General features: G+C 34.4%; 1 protein-coding gene across 4 annotated transcripts in view; it reads left to right on the forward strand.

Moving 5' to 3' along the window:
- Positions 1-23070, forward strand: part of DMD (dystrophin) — a 1224073-nt gene that overhangs the window by 562612 nt on the left and 638391 nt on the right. For all 4 annotated transcript variants that reach the window (XM_069873469.1, XM_069873460.1, XM_069873489.1 and 1 more), the window contains 7 exons: positions 6772-6951; positions 8662-8790; positions 10034-10204; positions 13151-13273; positions 14703-14837; positions 17438-17590; positions 18494-18676. In XM_069873469.1, the coding sequence (XP_069729570.1) occupies positions 6772-6951; positions 8662-8790; positions 10034-10204; positions 13151-13273; positions 14703-14837; positions 17438-17590; positions 18494-18676 (1074 nt within the window). The remainder of the gene's footprint in view (positions 1-6771; positions 6952-8661; positions 8791-10033; positions 10205-13150; positions 13274-14702; positions 14838-17437; positions 17591-18493; positions 18677-23070) is intronic.

A 23070-nucleotide genomic window follows, 5' to 3' on the forward strand; every position in this document is an offset into this window, starting at 1 on the left:
TTTCTCTCTTTTCCTAGTCTACTCATGATTAGAAAAGTATTAAACAGTAAAGCAACTCCAGCAGATAAAAGATTAAGGATTTCAGGACACTATATAATCCACGTGCTCAGGTATCAGCCAGGAGGTGGTTTGTAGCTCATTTGTTTTCATTCTGGGGGCTCATGAGACTTCACCTTGAGCTCTTGTATTAGGTTAAGACTCTATGCCTAAAATGAAACTGTGTATCTTTGTGTGATGTTAAGACTTAGCACCATATCATTCAATAAAAGCTATTCTAGTTTATATTCTGGATATGCAATAAAAATCCAGTCAGAACATAAGCAAACCAAGCCATCATTGGTACCCATATACTAAAATCTGTGCTTTAGAGGAAACTATGCTCACCATCATTCAAAGATTCAAAATTTCAAATAATTACATACAGCCATCAGTATTTTTGGGTAAGTGTTATATAATTTCAAAGCAAAACTATAACCCTCCCATGTAAAAGTATTGTGTATTTTTGTGAAAATCTACCACTTCTGCTTTGTTTAATAGGAAGAATTATTTAAACTTATTACCAGTTTCACCATGAATTGTAGAAATAGTCATGAATGATACACAGGCAATCTTACTACTTTTTTTTTTTAATTCTGTGCAGATTAAAGGCACTGGAGTAGAGTCTGTTTTGTGGTTAAGTGTTTTGGTTTTGTTTTTTCTTTTACTGCCACTTTCAAGCTCTTAGTTTGATAAAATGTCTTTAGCCTTGAAATACACTCATGATTTACAAACAAATAACAAAACAAAGAAAGTGTTTTGTGATCAGTCTCTAAAAATGACAATATTTAAAAAGCAGTATCCAAAAAGATATACAGATCAAATTTTGCTATTATTAACTTGCAGTTACTGTTTTGACTTTTGCTGCTATGACTTTTAAATCAAAACCTTGACCGCTAAAAAACTCATTGCTGTTTGATACTCTCACATTTTCATTTTCTGCCTTTCCTAAACTGATTTGTTCCTCTTGTTACTTTTGATTGGTATTGTCATCTTAACACCCATAACAAAGGATTAGTGGCAGATTTTTTAAATATGGATTATACGATCATATGGTTTTAATGCTTCCAAACTAATCTGCCAGTTACTCAATCCATTTGCCCAGTCATGAAGTTACGAGTCATTTTTGGTGGTCTTAAACCACATAGTACAATTCTATTGTAACAGAACTGTGTGCTGTATTGTCCTGCAATCGTTTTCAGAAAAGTTAACCCAGATGTATATGCCTTCATAGGAGTTTAAATAGAAAGGTTTGTGCTTAATATAATTTAATTGTTAGACCTTAGTGCTAATAATTGCATAAGAAGTTGCATAATTAGAACCTAAAGCCTGATGATCAGTGCATTTAAATAGTGAGAAGCCATTGTTAGGTCTTATACTTGCTACAAAAGTACAACATATTTTTATCTTAGGACAATCAAAAAAGGTACTGAGCCAATTAAAATAAGAAATATTAACATGAAAAATATATCAAATGGGAACCGCTCCACCTACTAATCTTAAAGAACACTGTTGAGTATTGTGAGTTCTCACAAGGAATTGATAAATATAGAGTTGCAAGAAAAACTGGTAAAAAGTATGTTTTGGCTTCAAATCCTGCCGCAAGACTTCACTGCAGTCTAACCCTATATAGTACCTCAGTGTTTTCCTTCAGTCCATTTATCACAAAATAAGAACAAACAAATAAATTTGGGTGCGAGCAGCTCTCCCTTATTGAAGTATGTATGTACTGAGTGAATGGCTTTCAGAATTCCTTTATTAAGGTTCTCTTTAGGGAAGAGATGTAACAAAGTAAATATAAGTTCACATGAATACAAGCAGATTCTTATGTTGGAGCTACCCAGCAGATGGTGGAAGTGGCAGATCCTAGACTTCCAAACATAAGTATTTGCAGAAATTATGTGAAATGAGTACAATTTTCCCCTAAGGAATCTGCTCCCACTAAGAGGCAGGAATTGCTGCATGTTATCCTGGACACGTTAAAATTTTTTTATGGACTTCATAAACAAGTACAAAACTGATAGTCCTGTGTGAGTTTCCATGAGGCATCACACAAAACTGTACATTGATAATTCAGACCCAGAACCAGGACCTCACAGTATCTGATTCATGTTGTGGCTTTGGACTTCCTGGGTAAATAGGCTGCCAAAGACAGTAACCAGTCTAATGAAATGCACTTGGAGATTAATTAAGCTCAGCAGATTCCCATTGTGAGGAAAGACTGCAGAAAAACAATGATGGAAAATGGAGGGGGAGAGAAGAGAACTCAGTAGTGCAAATGAACTGAAAATTGAATCTATACTGTTGACAGTGTAACTAAGCAGACAGTTCATAATCTTTTCTCTTTCCAGCACAAGGAAGCAGTTATATTTATTACTGCACTTATTTCTAGTTCATTTTCAATACCCAAGACTTCTTAAAAGTGAGAAAAACTCAGAGTTTCATAGATAACTATCGGGGTTAGAGTAAAAAAATCACACATGTGAACATTGTCTTCAAGGTATAAACACCTTGGAATATAAAGGAATGTCCATCTTAAGTAGGAAATTATGTTAGTGAAACATAACATTAATCTGGACATGGAGGGAAATGTGTTATTTGTTCTTGTCTAGAAAAAAACTTGGCTGAGTTATGTGGAATGAGATGAGCAATATACTGATGACGGTAAATCTTCCCTTTTTACTCAGCAGAGACAAGCTAAATCTTTCCATTTCAATTCAGTTCTGTTATAATAGATAAGAAAAATGACATGTGGGTAGAAAGATAGTCATTAAACATTGTATATTAGAAATCCGTTTATAATTAGAATTCTGATTTAGTGAGCATATTTATCACTGAAGCCATTAACCATTCTGGGGTTTCTTTGCCTTTTAATCAGGAACTGGCCTGATAAGAATTAGATTGCCAGGAAACCATGTTCTCAAAAATGAAATGGCAGATGGTATTACCAGGAAAAGTTCTGTATCATTCCCTACTATCAGCAGTATGAGTCTACCAGTGTTTTACTGTTATAATTTAACACAGTGCATAATATGAGTGAGTGTAAAGTTGACTTGAAGTACTTAGAATTATATTAGCTAACGCATTTAGCAAAATATTTCCTTGAGTAAAATCAGTAAAAGAAAATTATCTGAAAATTGTGTCAACTGATTCATAGTCAGTGGCCAGAATGCAATAAAAAATAAAAAATGTGCTGTGACTAAACAAATAAATATGTATAATCAGCCACTGAGAAGGCCATAATGTCAGCTTCTGATTAATTCTGTAATCCCACCCATGAGAGCTGAGCCAACTAGCTGATTTCTTTTAGAGAGGTTCAAACTGCAAAGATTACTTCTGAGAAATCCACACTGTACAGGCAGCATGAAAGCAACAGGACTTTTCTTCAATCATTCATTGGTGTAGAATTTTTTAAATCTACATATCTTAATGAGTTGCAAAATTAAAATATTATCTTCTGCATTTAGTCGCAATTCTGGTTTGTTTGAAAAAAACTTCAGCAGTTCAACTTGATACAAGGTAGTTTTGTCTTTATAAGGTATAGCTCAGAAATCCTCTGCAGCTTGTGCGCCATGTCCACAGACAAAGCCATTCCTATGTAACCTTTTAATATAATTTGTGTAATTTGTATACACATTTTACTGAAGCTGTCTTTCCTGAAAGTATTTATGGAATATTGTCTTCCATCAGGAAATACACACTTCAATAAACTTTTGCTTTATAAGTAAACATAGTAGTCCTAAGGGAGAGGGGAGGGGGGAGAAGTGAATGTAATAACTATAATGACAAATACCAGAGTGAATATAATTGGTTTTAAAACACTGTTGAACGTGGCTGACAATTTTTCACAACTGCATCTGAATTCTGGGCATTATGATGCTTACTTCAACCTTTTATATAGATATTTCTTTTCTCCCAATATGCCACATGATATTGCATCAGAAAATTACTTCTTCCCAATTTCTAACATGATTATTATTTTGTTTATGTTACATAGTTTCATCCTAATTAACACAAAAAATCAAAATGTATAAACCCCCCTGTCCTTCTGGGAAGAATCTCACCACTTTATTTGTTAGTATTTCAAATTGTGCCCATTGTGGCGGTGGTTGAGATTTGGGAGTTTGTTTGTTTTTTGTTAAGGCATCAGGTGTTTTAAATGTCTACCTTAATTTACAGAGTTTAGAATTTGATTCTGTAGTTAAAATTAAAATTCTACATATTTATTACATATTTTCAAATAAACCGCACTGCTGAAATGCAATCTGATGTTAGGGCAACCAGAAGGGAGTTTAAATTCTACAAGGTTGGGTTTTTTCCCCTTAATTTTGAAATTTAGAGGAGGCTGAGGGGAGACCTCATTGCTCTCTATAACTACCTGAAAGGAGGTTGTAGAGAGGAGGGTGGTGGCCTCTTCTCCCAAGTGACAGGGCACAAGACAAGAGGGAATGGTCTCAAGCTCCACAAGGGGAGATCTAGGCTGGACATTAGGAAAAAATTTTTCACAGAAAGGGTCATTGGGCACTGGAACAGGCTGCCCAGGGAGGTGGTTGATTCACCTTCCCTGGAGGTGTTTAAGGCACAGGTGGACGAGGTGCTAAGGGGCATGGTTTAGTGTTTGATGGGAATGGTTGGACTTGATGATCCGGTGGGTCTCTTCCAACCTGGTTATTCTATGATTCTATGATTCTATGATTTTGAAATATGCTTTTTTGAAATATGCAAGGTCATACAGGAAGAGGTGATGAGTGAACATCACACAGAGGAGAACCTAGCTGATAATTTAATGTTGAATCCCACAGTTTTTAGCCCACTAGAATCCTACTAGTTTTTCAACTGCATTCAGTGGTCCAGGATTTTATACGTAAGAACTTTGAATAATTGAGATTTGAAGTATCACACAGGAAGTTCTTTTCACTTTGATGTTGCGTTGAAGGCCTCAGTGGGGATTTTTTTAGAAGGTGGAGGGAAATGTGATTGTTTACTCATCTTGTTGGTTATGTCTTTTACTTGCTGATATTCATATTGCCTGGAGGTGCACCTCGTCTTTGGTTTACATTATTTCTTTACTTTTAAAGGAACAACTCCTGGGGTCAGGCAAACCTTTTATTACACAATGGGAATTATACATCTGGCTTTTGAGTAGCAGTTTTATTTAATGGCCATTTAATTATTTGATCGGTCTATTTACATTTCATACATGTAAAATACAAAGGAAGCCACAACACATATTAAATGTGCTTCAGTGATTATTTTCCAAATGGAAGTAAATTGTTCAGAAAAGGTAATAAAGGTGATCAAATATTCCAGCTGAAGGTAAATTATGTTCTTTGTCTTATTCGTTTTTACAGTGACATTTTGTACTTGCTGTGAAATAGATAAAATTGTACTAGAAGAGGGCATGTTTTTCCTTTAATCTGAGAAGAACCTGTTGAATTTTGAAACTCTCAATTTCTAATCCTATAATTCAGTGGTTTATAGTTAACTGGCATTAGTCATGTCTTGGTTCTATTACAAATCCAAATGCAAGTATAAAGCCTTTTCTGTGAATTAATATTACAAAATTAGCTAGTAATTCTCTTAGGAAGCGAGCTGCTGGCTTATGCACAACATATGCCAAGTAAATTGGAGGTACTGTTAAGATTATGTCATACCAGAGAGAATAATTTCTATGTTGTTTTTCTTGCAAACTGAAGATTTTACTTCCTCTAACATGTTATCAACAAATTCATACTGATGTGTGACCTTGAGAGATGTGATACCATGGAGGTGATAAAGGTGTAGTTTCTCTAGTAACAGCACTGGCCCTGAGATGGAAGTTTTGTGATTTGATTAGAAATAGATCTTTTAGTGTATTCACGTTATCTATGAGAAATCAATGTCTCTGGAGACTAGCAATTCTCACTTTTCTCCTAACTTCCATTTGTGTTCAGTTTTGAGCACATCATTTCTAATTGAAGATTTACTTTATTAGCAGAGATCATATATTACCATCAGGTGACTAGGAGATCAGAGAAATGTTTCCCGTAAAACTTATTATATGTGATATTAGATATAAGGAATTTGTGCCTCTTCCTGAGTATTTAGCAAGGTTGTTATACTCTGCATTGTGTCATTTCAGTATTTAGTATTAAATTCCTGCTTTTGTTACATGTGCCTTAATATTTTTTACGGTTAGGAAACAAAAAAACTAACAGAAGAACGTAGTGTGGGGTTTTGCTGAAAAAGATTGCACTGAAAAATGTTAAGGGAATATTAAAATATTTCAAGATATGATTTTCAGGGGAGTTCTCTAAGTCTTAAGAGGTCATCATGATAGTTTGTTATTGTCCCATTTTTTCTAAGCCTTATGTGCTATTTGATAACCATGCCATTTTATTATATGCTAAGCAACTGTAAGCATCTCACTATAAATACTGTAAAATGAGGGGTTTGAAAAATAATGAATATTAAAACTATATTTTGAACACCGGAAAGAGAGGTAACTCACACTTTTTAAAGTGAAACTGTTAACAAAAATGATTGTGAAAATATGAAGAATATTTACAATTTTATCAGAGCTAAAGAGGAACAATTTAATTTTTACTTACTGCTCTTCATAGAATGCTTTCTCTTCCAACAGGAAGCAAGATTGTGTGTTCCAGTATGAACTTACTAGCTGTTTTAATATTTGATTGTCTTATCATGAAAATTTTTCATTTTCTTAATTTCTATTTTTTTATTCTGCTCATGCAGGCAACACGGAAAGAGATTGAGAAACGTCAGGTCCATCTTAAGAGCATCAGTGATTTAGGAGAGAACTTGAAGACAGTGCTGAAAGGAAAGGAAAGTCTAGTGGAGGATAAACTCAGTCTCCTGAACAGTAATTGGATTGCAGTAACTTCACGTGCTGAGGAATGGTTCAATCTGTTACTGGTAAGGAAAATGCTTTTGTTCACATAGAGGAGGTGTTGGTGCCGAGTTGTAAGTGCTCAGCCATATAGGAGTGCTGTTTCTGGTGTCCTGGAATAAGCTTATTGAACATATAGGTACACAGACAATCAGATTGACTATTGTTGGTAAGTTATGTATATTTTAAGAACCTGACTGCTTAAAGAGTCATGGCTCTGTGGAGACTTGATTATTAGTGCTTCCAGTTTCTGCTTGCTTCAGTAATTCCTGGACTGTTGGGTTGTTGGGTTCTTTTTTTCCCTAATGGATTAAATGTAGTTTCTTCCCAAGGACCTGGAATATTTGAATTTGAATCAAGTGAAAGGAATAGTCAAATAAGTTGAGTAAGTTTTGGTGGTAATACCAACAACCTCACCTACTTTTGGCTACATTAGCATTGCTGTTTGGAGTAGTACAGTTAGGAAGTCAGTCTGCACTTGCATGGTTGTTTGGTCCACAGGGTAGTTTTGGTGTGTGAACTAGATTCATTTCAGAGGCAACTAAATCAGGAGCTCTGCTCCGGGTGCACACCTAATGTGCTCAAGGACTATGATTTGGTCTTTCAGAACTGCATGATCCTCCTTTAGATAGGTTTATAGTGCATGTTTTAGTAGGGATAATTACCTAAAGGGACCAGATGAAGCCTAGTCATAAGTAAGATCCCTAATACACATTTATTACAGATTCAGGAGCCTCAGCCCCTGCTTCTTCAAACAGCCAATTGTCACATAACTATTATCTATCTTAAAATTCCTTCTACCATAAAGAGGTGACAGCTCAAAACCTTCAGCGTGCCAGGACCTTAACCCCTGGGCTGCCAAAATGCTTTGGGAAATCTTGTATGCTGTTTCTGTTGCCAATGGCATAGAAATGCCATTTTGACCTGGAGAAACTGAATTGATTCTCTTTCTTTGCTTTGAATTTTTTTGTTAATATACACTAGAACCCATGATAAAAAGATATAGAAGAGGAGAGTCTTTTACTAATTTTAGAACAGGGTAAAATAAAGGTACATACACATGGGGGCCAAAGGGGATGGTAAAATCTTTGATTTCAGGTGTGTGATACACATATGCATTCTGTGGACATGCACAGGCCTCATTCCAATGAGCTCACAAAAAAAGACAAAAAGTTTTTAAATTCAGGAGAGAAAAAGATTTATCAGAATATGAACTAGAATAGCTTTTTAAAAATCGGAGTCTTAAAGCAGAGAGGTTAGTTGAAGTGTAAATAAGAGCTTTATATGCAAAACTCCCAGTCATGATTGTGACTTTGTCAGTGCATCCTTGTTACTATCTGAGTTTGAATCAACTTAGTAGCTTCCCAAAATAAGTTTTGTACCTGGTGCTTGGAAAACTCTTCTTTCTACCTCCAGTAGGTCTGGCTGTCAGCTTCCTCTTCTCGGTAGTCTGGCTGAGCTGCAGACACCTGTGTCTTGCTGTGACTTTATCACCATCATGCCTGTCACTTTGAAAGCTTCTGTCTCTACTAGAATGTCTTTTTGAAACTTATCATACGAAGTGAGAACAAACAAACAACAATTTCTATCCTGCACAAAACAAGCAGTTACCATGTAAAATAAGCAAGTTTTATTTCATAATATATGCATGTTTAACACAGGTGGCATAATTACAGCTATTATTTTCAGTTCTGATTACTTTTTTTGTATGCAGTATTTACCTTTTCCACATACAGGAATATCAAAAGCTCATGGACGCTTTTGATCAGAATGTAGCTAATGTCACAACTTGGATGTATCGTGCTGAAATACTGTTGGATGAATCTGATAAACAAAAACCCCAGCAAAAAGAGGAAATTCTTAAGGTAAAAAAACTGTGATTTTGTGAAGACCATTAATTTTTAAAAAGGACTATATCAAAGTTAGTGTATTTTGAAAGGTATCACAAATCGAATAAGATCATTTTTTCTGTAATAAACCTACTCCATGGCAGCTTATATATTACTTAACAAATTTACACTGCATTACAAAAGTTAAATCCCTGCAGAAATTAAACCAGAACTGTTATTATAAATCTTGGGGATTTCCTGGTGAGTAGAACAGCAGCTTATTAAACCTGTGTTTAAACCTGGAAAATACTCCTTAAACACATCTGGTTGAACAACATCCTTTTTGTCTGAGTTCTTCATTTTTAATTGTTTTTCTGTTTTTTCTGTGATACTTTGCTAGTATCTATGTTATCTGCATTTTATATCTCTGTCATATGATTGTTTTAATTCTATAAACACTGTTTACATTGATGCCAAACTGACACCACAGACAAGACTATTATATGGTTAACTAGCTGTATAATAATGGGTTAGTGAATTGATCAGAAGCTTTTATTTGGCCCATTGCATCATTTGACCAGCTAATGAAAAAATAACTTGCAAGACAGATGTGCATTTTAAAGCACCCTCTTTGTTAAGTTTAAATAACTTCAAATTATTAACTGTATTTTTTTTCTTCTGAATCAGCGTGCAGTTTTACTTTGCATTGAACTCCATGGTCAAAGCATACTATCTGAAGAACAGTTTGGAAATCAAATCAGAATTGAGTTACCGACACTAACATAATGATACCTTCTACTAAAGCAAAACTTTACAAATTCCAAGGCAGAGCATAAATCTCATCGATCACTGATCTCAGCAGCTGCCTTGACTACAATCATGAACAGTAATGAAAGCAACAACTATACATCCAGTTCCATAATGCATGAATTAACGGCTCTTCGTAGCTTTAGGAACATAAAACGATTTAGCGTATCCTGAAATATGCTGAGGATTGTGTTGTTGCAGATAAGAACCTGCCCAGAAATAATGCTCACCATTTGTTTCCTCTAGGAGATATTAAAACATATAAACATTCCTGCTGTAAATTTGAGGAATATGAGTGGGAATGTTATCTATCATATTTCTAATAGATTTACACACTCATGCATAATTACCTGAATTTGCTTTGTGGTTTTGCTCCCTATTCCTTTGCACACTCTCTCTCTCTCTCTCTCTCTTTCTCTCTCTTTGCATTTATTACTAACTTCAAGCCCTGTCTCTTGCTCATGGACTGTAGCGCTTAAAGGCTGAGCTGAATGATATGCATCCAAAGGTGGACTCTGTGCGTGACCAGGGAGTAGACTTGATGACAAACCGTGGAGATCACTGCAGGAAAGTAATAGAGCCTAAACTGTCAGAGCTCAACCAGCGTTTTGCAGCTATATCACAAAGAATTAAGAGTGGAAAGGTAGGAGGACTTGCTTCCATATGGTGATGCATACAAAATAGTATTTATATAAAGTGCACATTTACAACTATATAGTAGACTATGGTTTCTCAAAAACATAGAATTTTAAAGGAAAAATATGTACATCATAAGAATTTTTTTTTTTTAAATGTGAAGTTTTAGGGTTTGGGCATTAAGGTCTTTTGTCACTGTTTCGCAATTAGAAATAGTCACTGACTTTATATGAACATAGCAATGATTACTTCATTAACTTATAAAGATTGAGCATCATCTGGGAATCAGTAAGCTTCTTAATCTTTTCAAAGTATGAGTAGCCTTTTTTTTATATATATAGATTGGATTTTGGGGTATAATTTTTCATTAAATGCACCCATTCTTTTCTTATGAGGCTGTGTCTCACCACGGTTTGAGAGAGGTATTTTTAGTTGTGACTTCTGAATTGGTATGAGGGAGGGCATAAGCCACCTCCATTTCTCCTTTGTATTTGCTGCCTGTAGTATTGAGAGCTATTGAGAAGACAAAAGCAGGCAGCCATCCAGATTGCTGTATAGGGTAATGGGAATGCATGAATCCTGATCTTAACATCTTTTTCTGGCTAGTGCAGTAGCACTGGAAATGAATGTGCAGAGGATTCAGTGGCAGAACTGGAAACAAGTTTTGCAAAAAGCATAAGCAAAGAGACATTGGTGTCATGTGTTGTCTGGGGTTTACACAGGGCCTAATACCCTATGTAATTAGGAAATTCTTTGTGGATATTTGAGTTTATTTAGGTTTCATTTCTGCAAAAGGAAAGAATTTGTCCTATGAATAAAGGTCATCTGTTTTTTCCTATTGGCCATCAGTAGTACTTCAGCCATTCTAGTGTGGTGTCCCTCATTTACTTCTTACAGAAGTGCAGTCTGTAGACAGAAAACATCTTGGCACAAAGCTCAAACAACTGTGTTGTATGAGATTTTCAATCAGAACATTTGCTGTCTACAGTCTGGTTTTCTTTCTCAGTTTTACCTTGCTCTTCCACAATACTGTAAGCATACAGGGCTGATGCAGCCTTTGATAAAGTGGCATGGAATTACTGCTTGTTTTGGAGAACAGAGGAACTGCAGGCAGATGGTTTATCATAGGTTAAATATTTGCATTGCATTTTATGGGCTCACTCAAAGAAGGGGAAAAAGAAGCTTACCAAGATGAAGTGTCTTCAGATCACAGTCTACAAACATCTTCAACCTGGTCACCTTCTTTCTCAGGTGTTCTCTCATTTATAGTTGTATAGGCAAGATGAGCTAGAAGGGTAACACCTCACCAAGCTTTATACACTAGTTACCTAGCAAATTGGGAGGAATTGCTACATAATTCTAATGGTAAATTTGAATTTAGTAGATCTTTTCCAGGACCTTGGGGAATGGTCAGCTAAGGTATGATTCTCAAAGATATCTATAGTAATAAGTATTACATGAGACAGAGAAGCAAAAGCTTGTCTGAATTCTTGAATTATACTGACTTGCTTTATGCATTTGGATAAAGGACTATATTGCTGGATACCTCCTTTTGTTCAGTCATATACTGTAGGTAACTGGACCTCCCTGAGTCATGATATCAGCTTCGTGGGCTAAAATTATTCTTATGAGGTGATATTATGCTTCTTAAGTGGTTTGGGGTTTTTTTCATACTTAGATAAAATTATTGAATCAGTGAGTAAAAAATCAGTTCAAAAGGATAGTAAACTCTCATAATGTATTTTCAATCAATTCTCATCTGTTTTCAAATTAGCTATATTTTTTCAAATACTAACAATTATCACTTCAACAGTGAAGTAAATAAGAAAATACCTGTGGAGTCCATAAATGGTACTATGTAATTGTTGTGTCCTGAATTAACAAAATTGCCACAGTGTACTAAAATGAGATTCAACATTCTCAAGTGGTTTTGAAACTCATTCAATTGTTGGAATTTCATTTAGTAATTTTCCCTTCCATTTTCCTTTTTGCTATTGTTTTTAACATTTGCCAGAGATTAGCAATTCTATATTCCATTTTTATTAGTTGATTTGTCTTTTAGTGAGAGTTAAGTACTTTTGAAGATACCCTTCATGGCACTGAGAAAAAATTACTGTATAGTTTGCTGTTATTTCTACCTCAGTTGAAGTGCTTGCTGAATATAATTCTGAGCTTCATAAAAATTTGAAAGAACAGTGTTATTCTGTATAAATATCATACATTATTATATTTCCAGTAATTTCTTTGTCATTAAAACAATGAACAAGATAAAATTAAGGCATTTTTCTTACAGTCTGTCTTATTTGAACAGATTAACTTTGATTGTAATCAACTTTTACTTTATTATAAACTTTTACTTTATCATAAATACTAATTGTGCTGGAGGGAAGAGGAAAAGAAAACTGATTAGAATAAAATGTGCTTATGTGTTTAGCGTGAAGACAATTCAAAGTTCAAGAGTTCCTAGAACATCATAAAGTACTAATTACATTTATATTTGAATTTTATGCAAGAATCATCAAAATTTTTTTACATGTTCTCGCATTTGGAGCTTTCAATGAATGCTTGTTGCTGTGTGAGTAATTTCTAATTAACCAGAATTAGCCAAGTAGGGTCAGGACTACAATTTTTAGACAAATTATTATGTTACACTGTTTATCTGAACCTGTTCTTTCACACAAATGTAAGAGTATAATATTTTTTAAAAAAATTTTACTCACCATAAAATGCTTATGTTTTCTCACATGCAAATTCTACAGTGTTATTAAATATCTACTTTTACTTTAATCTTTGGATACTTTGAGTTTTATGGTGTAGATATTTTTCCACATGATCAAAATTCTACCATTGCTTTAGCAATTGGGGCAGAACAGATGTCTGTCTTCATTTGTTTCTAATAAAACAATTAAATATATTATTTAAATAAGTAATATTTGTATTTCTCCCTTTTTAGCCTTTTATTCCTTTGAAGGAAGTGGAGCAATTTGACTTTGATATACAAAAAATCCTTGAACCGCTGGAGGTTGAAATTCAGCAGGGGGTGAATCTCAAAGAGGAGGACTTCAATAAAGATATGGTAATTTGGTTGAAATGGAAGTCTGGGTGAAGTAAGCAGTAAGATTAAAAAACCTGAGTGAAAATTAGAAACTTCCATATTTGTGTTAGGCTCTTTAGATACACTCGGTCAAAATTTTACTGTGCTAACATATTATATCAAAAGTCTGAACTTCACATTAACTGAAAGTTTTAGTGACAAGTTAACAGTTGGATTATAAGAAAAACATTTTTTGACACTTGTGAAAACGCTAAGCAAAACAGGAGTACTATCTACAGAGATACATACTCTGTGGCAGTATGAAGATCTAGAAAACTCAGAATATAGTCTGTAGCAATATAGTAAAAGAAGACATTCACTAGAAAAAAAATGCTAGGCAGTAATCATTGAAAGAAATGCCACTTGTTAATTAATTGTTAAACTGTCCGATTATACCATTTATTGTAAATTGATTTTGTGACTGTGGTAAGCTTTATAACCCCTGTTTGCTCTTTGCAAGTTGTAATACTGTGCACATTATGGGGTAAGAAAAAAAAAACAATAACAAAGAAGAGGAGTAAAATACTGTTTTGCTTTGATACTGTTTCCACTGTGTTGCATTTTCTTCAGAGTGATTCTTTCAGAGGGGTGATATTGCTTGGTTGGGAAATAACGGATTGGTCTTCAGAACCCTCTCTGTGAGTCCTCAGCAAGATCAATTATATATTTCTCTACAAGAAATAGAAAAAGTCAATATTCTTTTCCTTTTAAGGACTACTTAAAAGATAGCCATTTTATATCAATGCTGAAAGGAATATTTACATGACTTTTTTATTTCTTTTAATGCAGAAAAAGTAAATTTTAAGGCGATATGTACTACAGTGGTAAATTCTAAGTGGATCAAGTTTGATGAGACAGTTTCCACTACTTGAGCATATTTTCTTCCCTTTTGAGATGTAAAATGTAAAGAACATGTTTCAAGAGATAAAATACCAGAAGCTGTGGCATAGAATCAACTTCTGTGTAAAAAGTACTAGTGGTATCATTTTCCCTGCCAGAACAGCTGGTTTGCATTTTGATGATATATTAAATAGTCAGGAATCCTAGCATACTGGAAATTCCAGTAACGTCTGACGGTGGTTTAAAATATTTTAAATGTATCTGTCCTTTTTGTTTTAAGGTAAAATGTTTTACCTGTTGGTATTTAATGTTTCTATTCTGTTATCCTGGATGCTGCATAAAATCTACTATCAAACATCTGCAGGTTTTCAAGTCCTGTTTTACTTGTACTCCTCAAGTGTCTATATGTATGTAAAAAGCAAGAAAAAGGTATTCAGTCTTCAGTTTAGAACTTGTGAGTAGTTGTCAGATGATTACCAAAGCAGAGGAAATGTATTTCTGTATCTCCTAGTACTTAAGTAATAATTAAATTAAAATGCCTGTTATACTTGTTATTTTTTTTTTAAATCAGAGTGAAGATGAGAGCACAGTGAAAGAATTGCTGCAAAGGGGCGACATGCTTCAAAAGAGAATCACAGATGAGAGAAAACGGGAGGAAATAAAGATAAAACAACAGCTGTTGCAGACTAAACATAATGCTCTCAAGGTATAGGAGCTACAATAATAAGCACATGCTACTAAAACCATTTTTTTCTTCAGTTCAGGGCATTGTTCTGTTAAATGAGTCCATTACTATTTAGGGATGAGTAATTTTAAACTATTTGGCTATAAACATATTTTCTTACACATTTCTCTTGATGGTTTGGAAAAGACATTTTAAATCTCCAACTTAACAAGCACTGTTTTGTCATCAGTGTTACAAATGAGTGATTGCCAGCTGAAAAACAATGACTTCTTTGATAATAATTCTTTTTTTAATACACTATGCATGTTTTATGTTTCTATAGCAGCAGTAAAGACCTTACTTAGAATCAGCTGTCAAAAATTTATATATTCAGCTGTATAACATACTTCTGGCAATAATAAGTTGTTTTATCCTTTAGTAAAGCATTTAGACATTATGTTTATTAGTGGGAAAAGTGGCTCCAGCCTCTTTAGAAAAGGATAGATTGTAGTACCAATAGTCCTAGTAGCTTAGAGGCTGAAAACCAAAGATGCCAATCAAAATTCTGTCTTACCACACTCCTGGAGGTATAACTGTAAATACTACTCCTAGAAACATCCACAGTGAGACCTATTTGGACAAGCTAATAGTCATAATTGGGACTAGTCCCATCTACATGAAGGCTTGGAGGGAGGACTCAGGAAACTATAGGCCTGTCAGTCTGACCTCAGTGCTGGGAAAACTCATGGAATGGGTGATCTTTAGTGCTATCATGAAGCACATGCAAGAGAACCGGGTGATCAGGCCCAGTCAACACGGGTTCATGAAAGGCAGGTCTTGCCAAACTAACCTGATCACCTTCTATGACAAGGTGACCCACTTACTGGACGAGGGAAAGGCTGTGGATGTGGTCTTCCTGGGCTTCGATAAAGCGTTTGACACAGTTTCTCACAGCATTCTGCTTGAGAAACTGTCAGCCTCTGGCCTGGACAGGCGCACACTCTCCTGGGTGGAAAACTGGTTGGATGGCCGGGCCCAGAGAGTGGTGGTAAATGGTGTGAAATCCAGCTGGAGGCCAGTGACAAGTGGGGTTCCCCAGGGCTCAGTGCTGGGTCCAGCCCTGTTCAGTGTCTTTATCAATGACCTGGATGAAGGCATCGAGTGCACCCTTAGCAAGTTTGTGGATGACACTAAGCTGGGTGGAAGTGCCGATCTGCTGGAGGGCAGGGAGGCTCTGCAAAGGGATCTGAACAGGCTGGACCGCTGGGCAGAGTCCAACGGCATGAGGTTTAACAAGGCCAAATGCCGGGTCCTGCACTTGGGGCACAACAACCCTATGCAGTGCTACAGACTAGGAGAAGCCTGTCTAGAAAGCTGCCTGGAGGAGAGGGACCTGGGGGTTTTGCTTGACAGCCGACTGAACATGAGCCAGCAGTGTGCCCAGGTGACCAAGAAGGCCAATGGCATCTTGGCTTGTATCAGAAATGGTGTGACCAGCAGGTCCAGGGAGGTTATTCTCCCTCTGTACTCGGCACTGGTGAGACCACTCCTCGAATACTGTGTTCATTTCTGGTCCCCTCACCACAAGAAGGATGTTGAGGCTCTGGAGCGAGTCCAGAGAAGAGCGACGAAGCTGGTGAAGGGGCTGGAGAACAAGTCTTACGAGGGAACTGGGTTTTTTTTAGCAGCATTTCCTGTGAATCACATTCTAAATTTTACAGTTTTGCAGATCATAATATATAATTTTTATAAAGGAGAAACAAGAGAAGTGTTTCTAGAACTATGCTATTGACCAGATCCTTACTGGATGTTTTTATGGAATAGACTGACTGATTATCCTTTGGGTGACTCAGTTGAGGCATTCAATCTTGTCAAATAAAATTCAGGAAAGGTTGAGGAAAATTGATCTGAGTATTTTTATGTGACGTGTACCAATAATTTTTTAATTTACTTCTTTATAAGAAGCTGTGTTAATGAAAATATTTTCAGAATTCTATATGAGTGAAGTTAAGTAGTTAAAGCAAATGCAAACTGAGTACATTTGAGATTTGTATGAAATAACATTTTTAACTCCCTATAAAAGAAAAATTTCAATACCTTTACAAAGCAGAGTAATAATTACAAGACATTTGTTATGTAAATAAACATATTTGGAAAACAGAAACCTGTCTTTGCATATATTTCTGCATTGAAATGGTTTTCCTTTGAATACTTAAACAGTTTGCATGCAGGCTAGAATTTTTCAGGAGACCACAAAACACAAGAAGCCCACTTCTGGCTAGATACTAAGTGGGCTGTGTTCCCATCTGTCCAGTAAGTATTCTGAGCAGAAGTGTTTTATGCAAAATATCAATGTTCATGTAAGAGCCTTAAATTCTCTGAACAGTGGTGACTGTCTCAGTGATTTATTCAACATGTGAACAAATCTGAATGTGGACCTCCTTTAAGAGTAAAAATAATCTGGTAAACTGAAGAAAATATGCTGTTTTGAGGTAATTATATACTTGATTTACATATCATCATCCAATTAAAAAAAAACAACAATAGCCTTATGCACTTTTTTCTCTTCAGTGTGCACACAAGTTAATTCATATTTTATAAGCCTTTAATGCATGTTCTAATAATGTCTGCACTGTGAACAGGACTTGAGATCTCAAAGAAGAAAAAAGGCTTTAGAGATTTCTCATCAATGGTATCAGTACAAGAGGCAGGCTGATGACCTAATGACATGGCTGGATGACATTGAGAAAAAGTTAGCCAGTCTACCAGACCACAAAGATGAGCAGAAACTAAAGGTAATGTTGTTTTGGGATGACAATGGTAGAACTTTTAGAGTGGTAGTCTATCAATTTAACAGATAGACAATGAAACGAATATTTCAGGAGAAACCAAAAATTATCAGTTCAGTTCTTTATTTTTATTTATAGTTAAAAAGACCCTGATTATTAGTGTTTGAACTGAAGTTTCTTTGTTATACTATACTTTGTATTTGTTTGTTATACAGAAAGTTATATAAATAATTTGAAACACACCGAATAAAACTTTTTGCAATAATATGGAAAGTGTGCAATGTATTAAGAAGAATCAGATGTTTTCTAGTAAAAATTGTAATTGATTTTATGTATCTTTGTTCCAGATGAACAAATGACTTACCGATATATGGATGACCACTCTCTCATATTAGCACATTCATTTTCATCAGAACATATTCATATGTCACTGTCAAACTCTATAGATTTATTTACATACTGTCAAAGATTTTCCTAGTTTCTTTTACATCGTCTTTCTTTGCTTCATTCTCTGAGTTTCCCACAGACTAAAATAGGAGTTACATAATATATATTAGAGTAAAATAATACATTTGTCCTGATTACTCTGACCCTTATTGAGAAAAGAATTTCTCCAGTTGCCCATCACAGTGTACCAGGAGGAATCTGGAAGTGGAAACTGTTGGCCTTTGCTAACTAGTTTGCAGTGTGTACTAGCTGTTAGTATCTCTATGGCCAATCTCTATAAAGTTGCTTCAATTTCAGTTTTTTTCTTTTGTTTAAATGTAAAATACGACATGAAATAGCTGTAAATTTTAATTGTAACAATAAAATGGAAATGGAATTTTTGACAGAACTATTTTGCTAATTTTAAGGTGATTGATCTAGTTAGCTAACTGTCCTGGGCCCTGTATTGGTTTTGCTCACTAGGAGATTGATGGAGAATTGCAGAAGAAGAAGGAAGATCTGAATGCGGTGCACAGGCAGGCTGAACGCTTGTCTAAGGATGGGGCTGCAAAAGCAGTGGAGCCAACTCTGATACAGCTCAGCAAGCGCTGGCAAGATTTTGAGAGCAAATTTGCTCAGTTTCGAAGACTCAACTATGCACAAATTGTGAGTTGTTACTGGCAAACCCATATGTTTGCAACTGCTACTACTAACAGCATCCTACTAACAATGAGAGCTTCAGGGTCAACTCTTCAGATATTAATAAGAAAAGCCCTATTGTCTGCAAGTGGCGGAATCTTTATATTCTGATACAGTAGTTTTGTGCTTTGAACTTAAAATTGCCCTTAAGTTAAATCAGCCAGTTACAAAAAAACAAAACAAAACTCAGTAATGAAAAATTAATGTTTATTTCTGTTGCTTCATTATTTTTCCATAACATTGTCCAGTCTAAAAACATTAGTTTGCCATGCATCTATTTTGTTTAGTCAATGTGTAAAACAGAAGATTTGTCTTTGAATTCAAACTACCCATCCCATGCCAATTTTAATTGTTTTTTTAATTTGTCCATAACATGTTATACCCACTTAGAAAGAGACCAAAAAAATTCTTAGGACACTATATATATATGGCCTCTTCTACAGACACTTGACTTCTCAAAGGAGTTTTTGCAAGAAAGTGTACTTTTGACAGAATGAAAACATAGTTTTATGAACCAACTTCACATCTTCTGACTCTTAAGTTTTTTTAGTGTTATATAAAATATGACTATTCTTACTGGTTTATACATACTGCAATAACCGGAGAAATATAAGAGAAATAAACTGTCACTAATTCAGGTTTATGATCAAAATATGTTTTGGGTGTTACCCATTTAGAAGATTACCAGAGACTGCTTTCGCACTTACATGGCAGTTTTTCATTGCCATCTCTACTACTCTGCTCGTTGTCTTCTGGGCTTTTGATTTTTATGTGAAGAAAGATGAGACTTGCTCTCAAGGAAGTTGTTGCATTATGTACTCTTCTGTAATCTTGACAGTGCTAAAGGTAAAGGGATGTTTCAGCACAATATAGTTTTATTTATTTGTTTATTTCTAAATAAACCTAGATTGTAGAGGGAACATTATTACAGGATAATGAAAATTTAAGTACAAGTAGTGTTATTTCTAACTGACATAAGGTTGACTATGTTTTAAAAAATAAGAAGTTACAAAAGTCATCAATAATGTATAAGCTTTCAGTCAATATAGTCCTCTATTTAATGTACCAAGTGTATCATGTATTTTTAAATTTTCTACAGTTAAGTTACAAAATGTATATACAAATTAATAATTTGAATAACTATGCATTTAATGGAGACAATCGGTGGAACATCAACTTTGGGTTGGATGTTATTAAATCTTGTTCCCTCTGATTAGTCTTTTCAGATTACTACAGTTTGTATTAAACTCAATTGTGTAATCAATTGCATATCATTTATATTAGCAAAGAGCTAAAGCAGGCTTCACTTTGTTTTGTAAGTTAGTCTCTTTTTATAATGAATATATTTGTACATTTGATAAGAGCGTAAAAAATAAGAATGTTCATGTAATTTATATAAGAACATTCTGCTGTCGATGTGCTTTCTTTGTCACCCACCACCTGCCATGACAGAGAATGTGTATATCCATTATGAGATTTTACTACTAAATCAATAAAACTATATATTAGCACATTTTTCTTTAAAATATGTAAAGTACATACATCAGTACATGTGTTGTTGAATTGGTCAAAGGAATACAGTCACCAAGCCATGTGTTTTGTTGTTCAAATATGTTATTTATATAATGTATTTCTATCCTTGTAATGGTTAATTTTTTATATATTCTCAAACAGCCCATGCAAGAAGTCTACTAGCTAGTATTTATCTGGATAGTGAGGTCATTATTCAATGAAATTTATATGTGAGCAGGATATTTACTGATTCCTTCTCATTTCTCATGAAAAATATCTTGTTTTGTTGACAATGACTAATATGATATTCATATGAAATACTTCACAAGTTTTACAGAAGCTATTAAAACCTGTGAGAGGCAGTATATTTTCATGGCTCAAATCAGAGCGAGAATTACAACTTGTTACTCTTCTGGCTTTGCTGCATCAGTGAAACAAAGTGAATTTCTCTTGAGTCCTTTTTATTCTTTTTTTTTAATACAGCCTAAGTACCTACCTCACAGGGATGTTGTGAGGATTAATTAATTATGCAAGACTTTCAAATACAGATGAAAAATGAAAGTTCAAACTATTCACTTGAACACATGCATATACCAGCAAAAATAGCTTTCACAGAGATTTTCTATGTTAACAACCAACTGAATAAAAGCATATAATAAAAGTACAAAAATGAATTAATTTTTAGAGCAAAAGAAACAGAAAACTGCTACATTTTATAATTGATGATGTATTAAATAACAGACTTATTTAACAATTGAAAGTTGTTATTATAAATCAGTGAGGGTTTAGTTGTACTGTATATCTTGCAATTCATTGTGATTCATTGAATAAACGTAGCAACACTGCATTGAAGAAGACCTTTAATTATGTGGCTTAATGACAGATTTGCATTTCTTACATTTGTTGGAGCTAATATATTTTTTTATATTGAAGTGTGAAGTTAGAATGGTCATGCTCCCCTGGATTTTACTTTTCCCCAATATTTGTTGGGAAGACCTGCCAGAAAGATATAGGAACCATAACCATATAGGAATTGATCCCCCCTACCACGGTAGATTCTTATAGAATTCTGATTGCCTCACAAATACGTAGCAGTAAATACTCGTCAACTAATTGACAAATATACCTGAGTGTGTATATGTAAAAGGGAATATTCTGATATCACTTTTGATAATAAGGTATGATGTAGTTATGTTACCTCAAATGCTGCATATTGTGTTTAATACACATTTTGAGACATCATTCAATTTGGTGTAGTGGTCAGTTATTAATGTGAAAATTGTCAGAGTGTGACATGTGAGATTCTGTAGAGGGAAAAGATGGATTTATTGCAATAACAGATTAACCCTGTACACAAAGACATATATACAACAGCAAAAAACTAAAATGACACTGCATAAGGAAAAGTTTTTGGAGTTTATGTCATTTTTCAAGTCTCTTCTCCCACCTCGTGTCTTTAATTTATGTGTCAAAATAAACAGTGGGGCGAAAATATTGTTTTTAAATTAGACAATTTAATTTCCTATGTTAAAAGAAGTTTAGCATACTACTTTACTTCTGCTAAAAAATTCTGTTTGAAATTAGTTGCAATTTCAGTTGTGAAGTCTCAATAACTCATTAAAGCATGAAATATTTTTCCCTCATGTTTTAAAATTATGGTTAGCCACTAAATCCCATGGAAATTCATGGAATCTTAGGATTCTCTTCCAAAAACAAGCCATTAACGTTTCATTTTGGAGCAGTATACAGTTTTTTCACATTAAAATTAATTGTTTGTTTTTTAAAAAAATCATTTCAGTAAAAAATATTAGATTCAAGAAGTCAATGAACATTTATTTCTAGATTATCTCTGAAGAATCTAAAAAACGTTCAGCACTGACAGCCACACAGTATTTTCAGAAATGTTATCAATTCTTTTCCAGTCTAAATCTTCCAATTACTTTTCTTTTGCAACAGTTTATGCCACCGCTTCAGGGTGGTAAAAATAGTTATCTGTTGCAGAGAAAAAACTATATTCAGATAGTTTAATTCAAATCGGGATCAAAATCAGTTATCGATGTATTGATTACATGTAATTAAACTAGCTCTAGTTAATGCCTGTTTTAAAGAAATTTAGATTTTATTGAGCTGACTGAAATTACTCTGCGTGTAGAGAGTACTGAAGACTTTTATCATGAAGAAACATTTTCTAGGTGAACACAGGAGCAGAGCCTACACTAAAAATTCTTATTTCATATGTCCTATTACCATATTTTGTCAAGCTATTCCACGTTCTTTCTGCTGTCACATATAGTGGACTTTGCTTTTCCTCACAGCTGCACTGTACATTCTGTAGATACTAAACCAGAGAATTTTTAGAACAAGAGGAATATTGCTTTTGCAGCCTATTAACAGCTGTCAAAATTATGTACGTATTGATGTATTTAAAAGAAAACCAATAGGCTCACCTAAGTCATGTCAGCAATTTAATTGGTGACACACACAAACATTCTGTTGAAATTTATGGTCATTTTACTAAGTGAAATATTTGGGCCTGGATTTTGGCCATACTGGGAAAAGTAATAAAATTGATGAAATTATAAACATCAGGAGAGATTGTCTTTTTCACACTAATTAGATTATGTGTTGAACAAGAATGAATAAGGAAAATAGCTATACAAAGCATGTATTTATTTCTATAAGGTAAGTGATTAAGTCTGAGCAGTTTGATAGTTACCTGCAACATGGATAAAATACCAGTACTCTCAGTACCTACTGAATACCACTAGGTTCATTTTTCCAAATAACAGACGTTATTCTGTTTAAGTTTCTGTAAAGCATTCAGAAATTCAAAATATCTGTCTCCTATC

The sequence above is a fragment of the Phaenicophaeus curvirostris genome, chromosome 1, assembly GCF_032191515.1.
Source record: "Phaenicophaeus curvirostris isolate KB17595 chromosome 1, BPBGC_Pcur_1.0, whole genome shotgun sequence".
Classification (NCBI taxonomy): domain Eukaryota; kingdom Metazoa; phylum Chordata; class Aves; order Cuculiformes; family Cuculidae; genus Phaenicophaeus; species Phaenicophaeus curvirostris.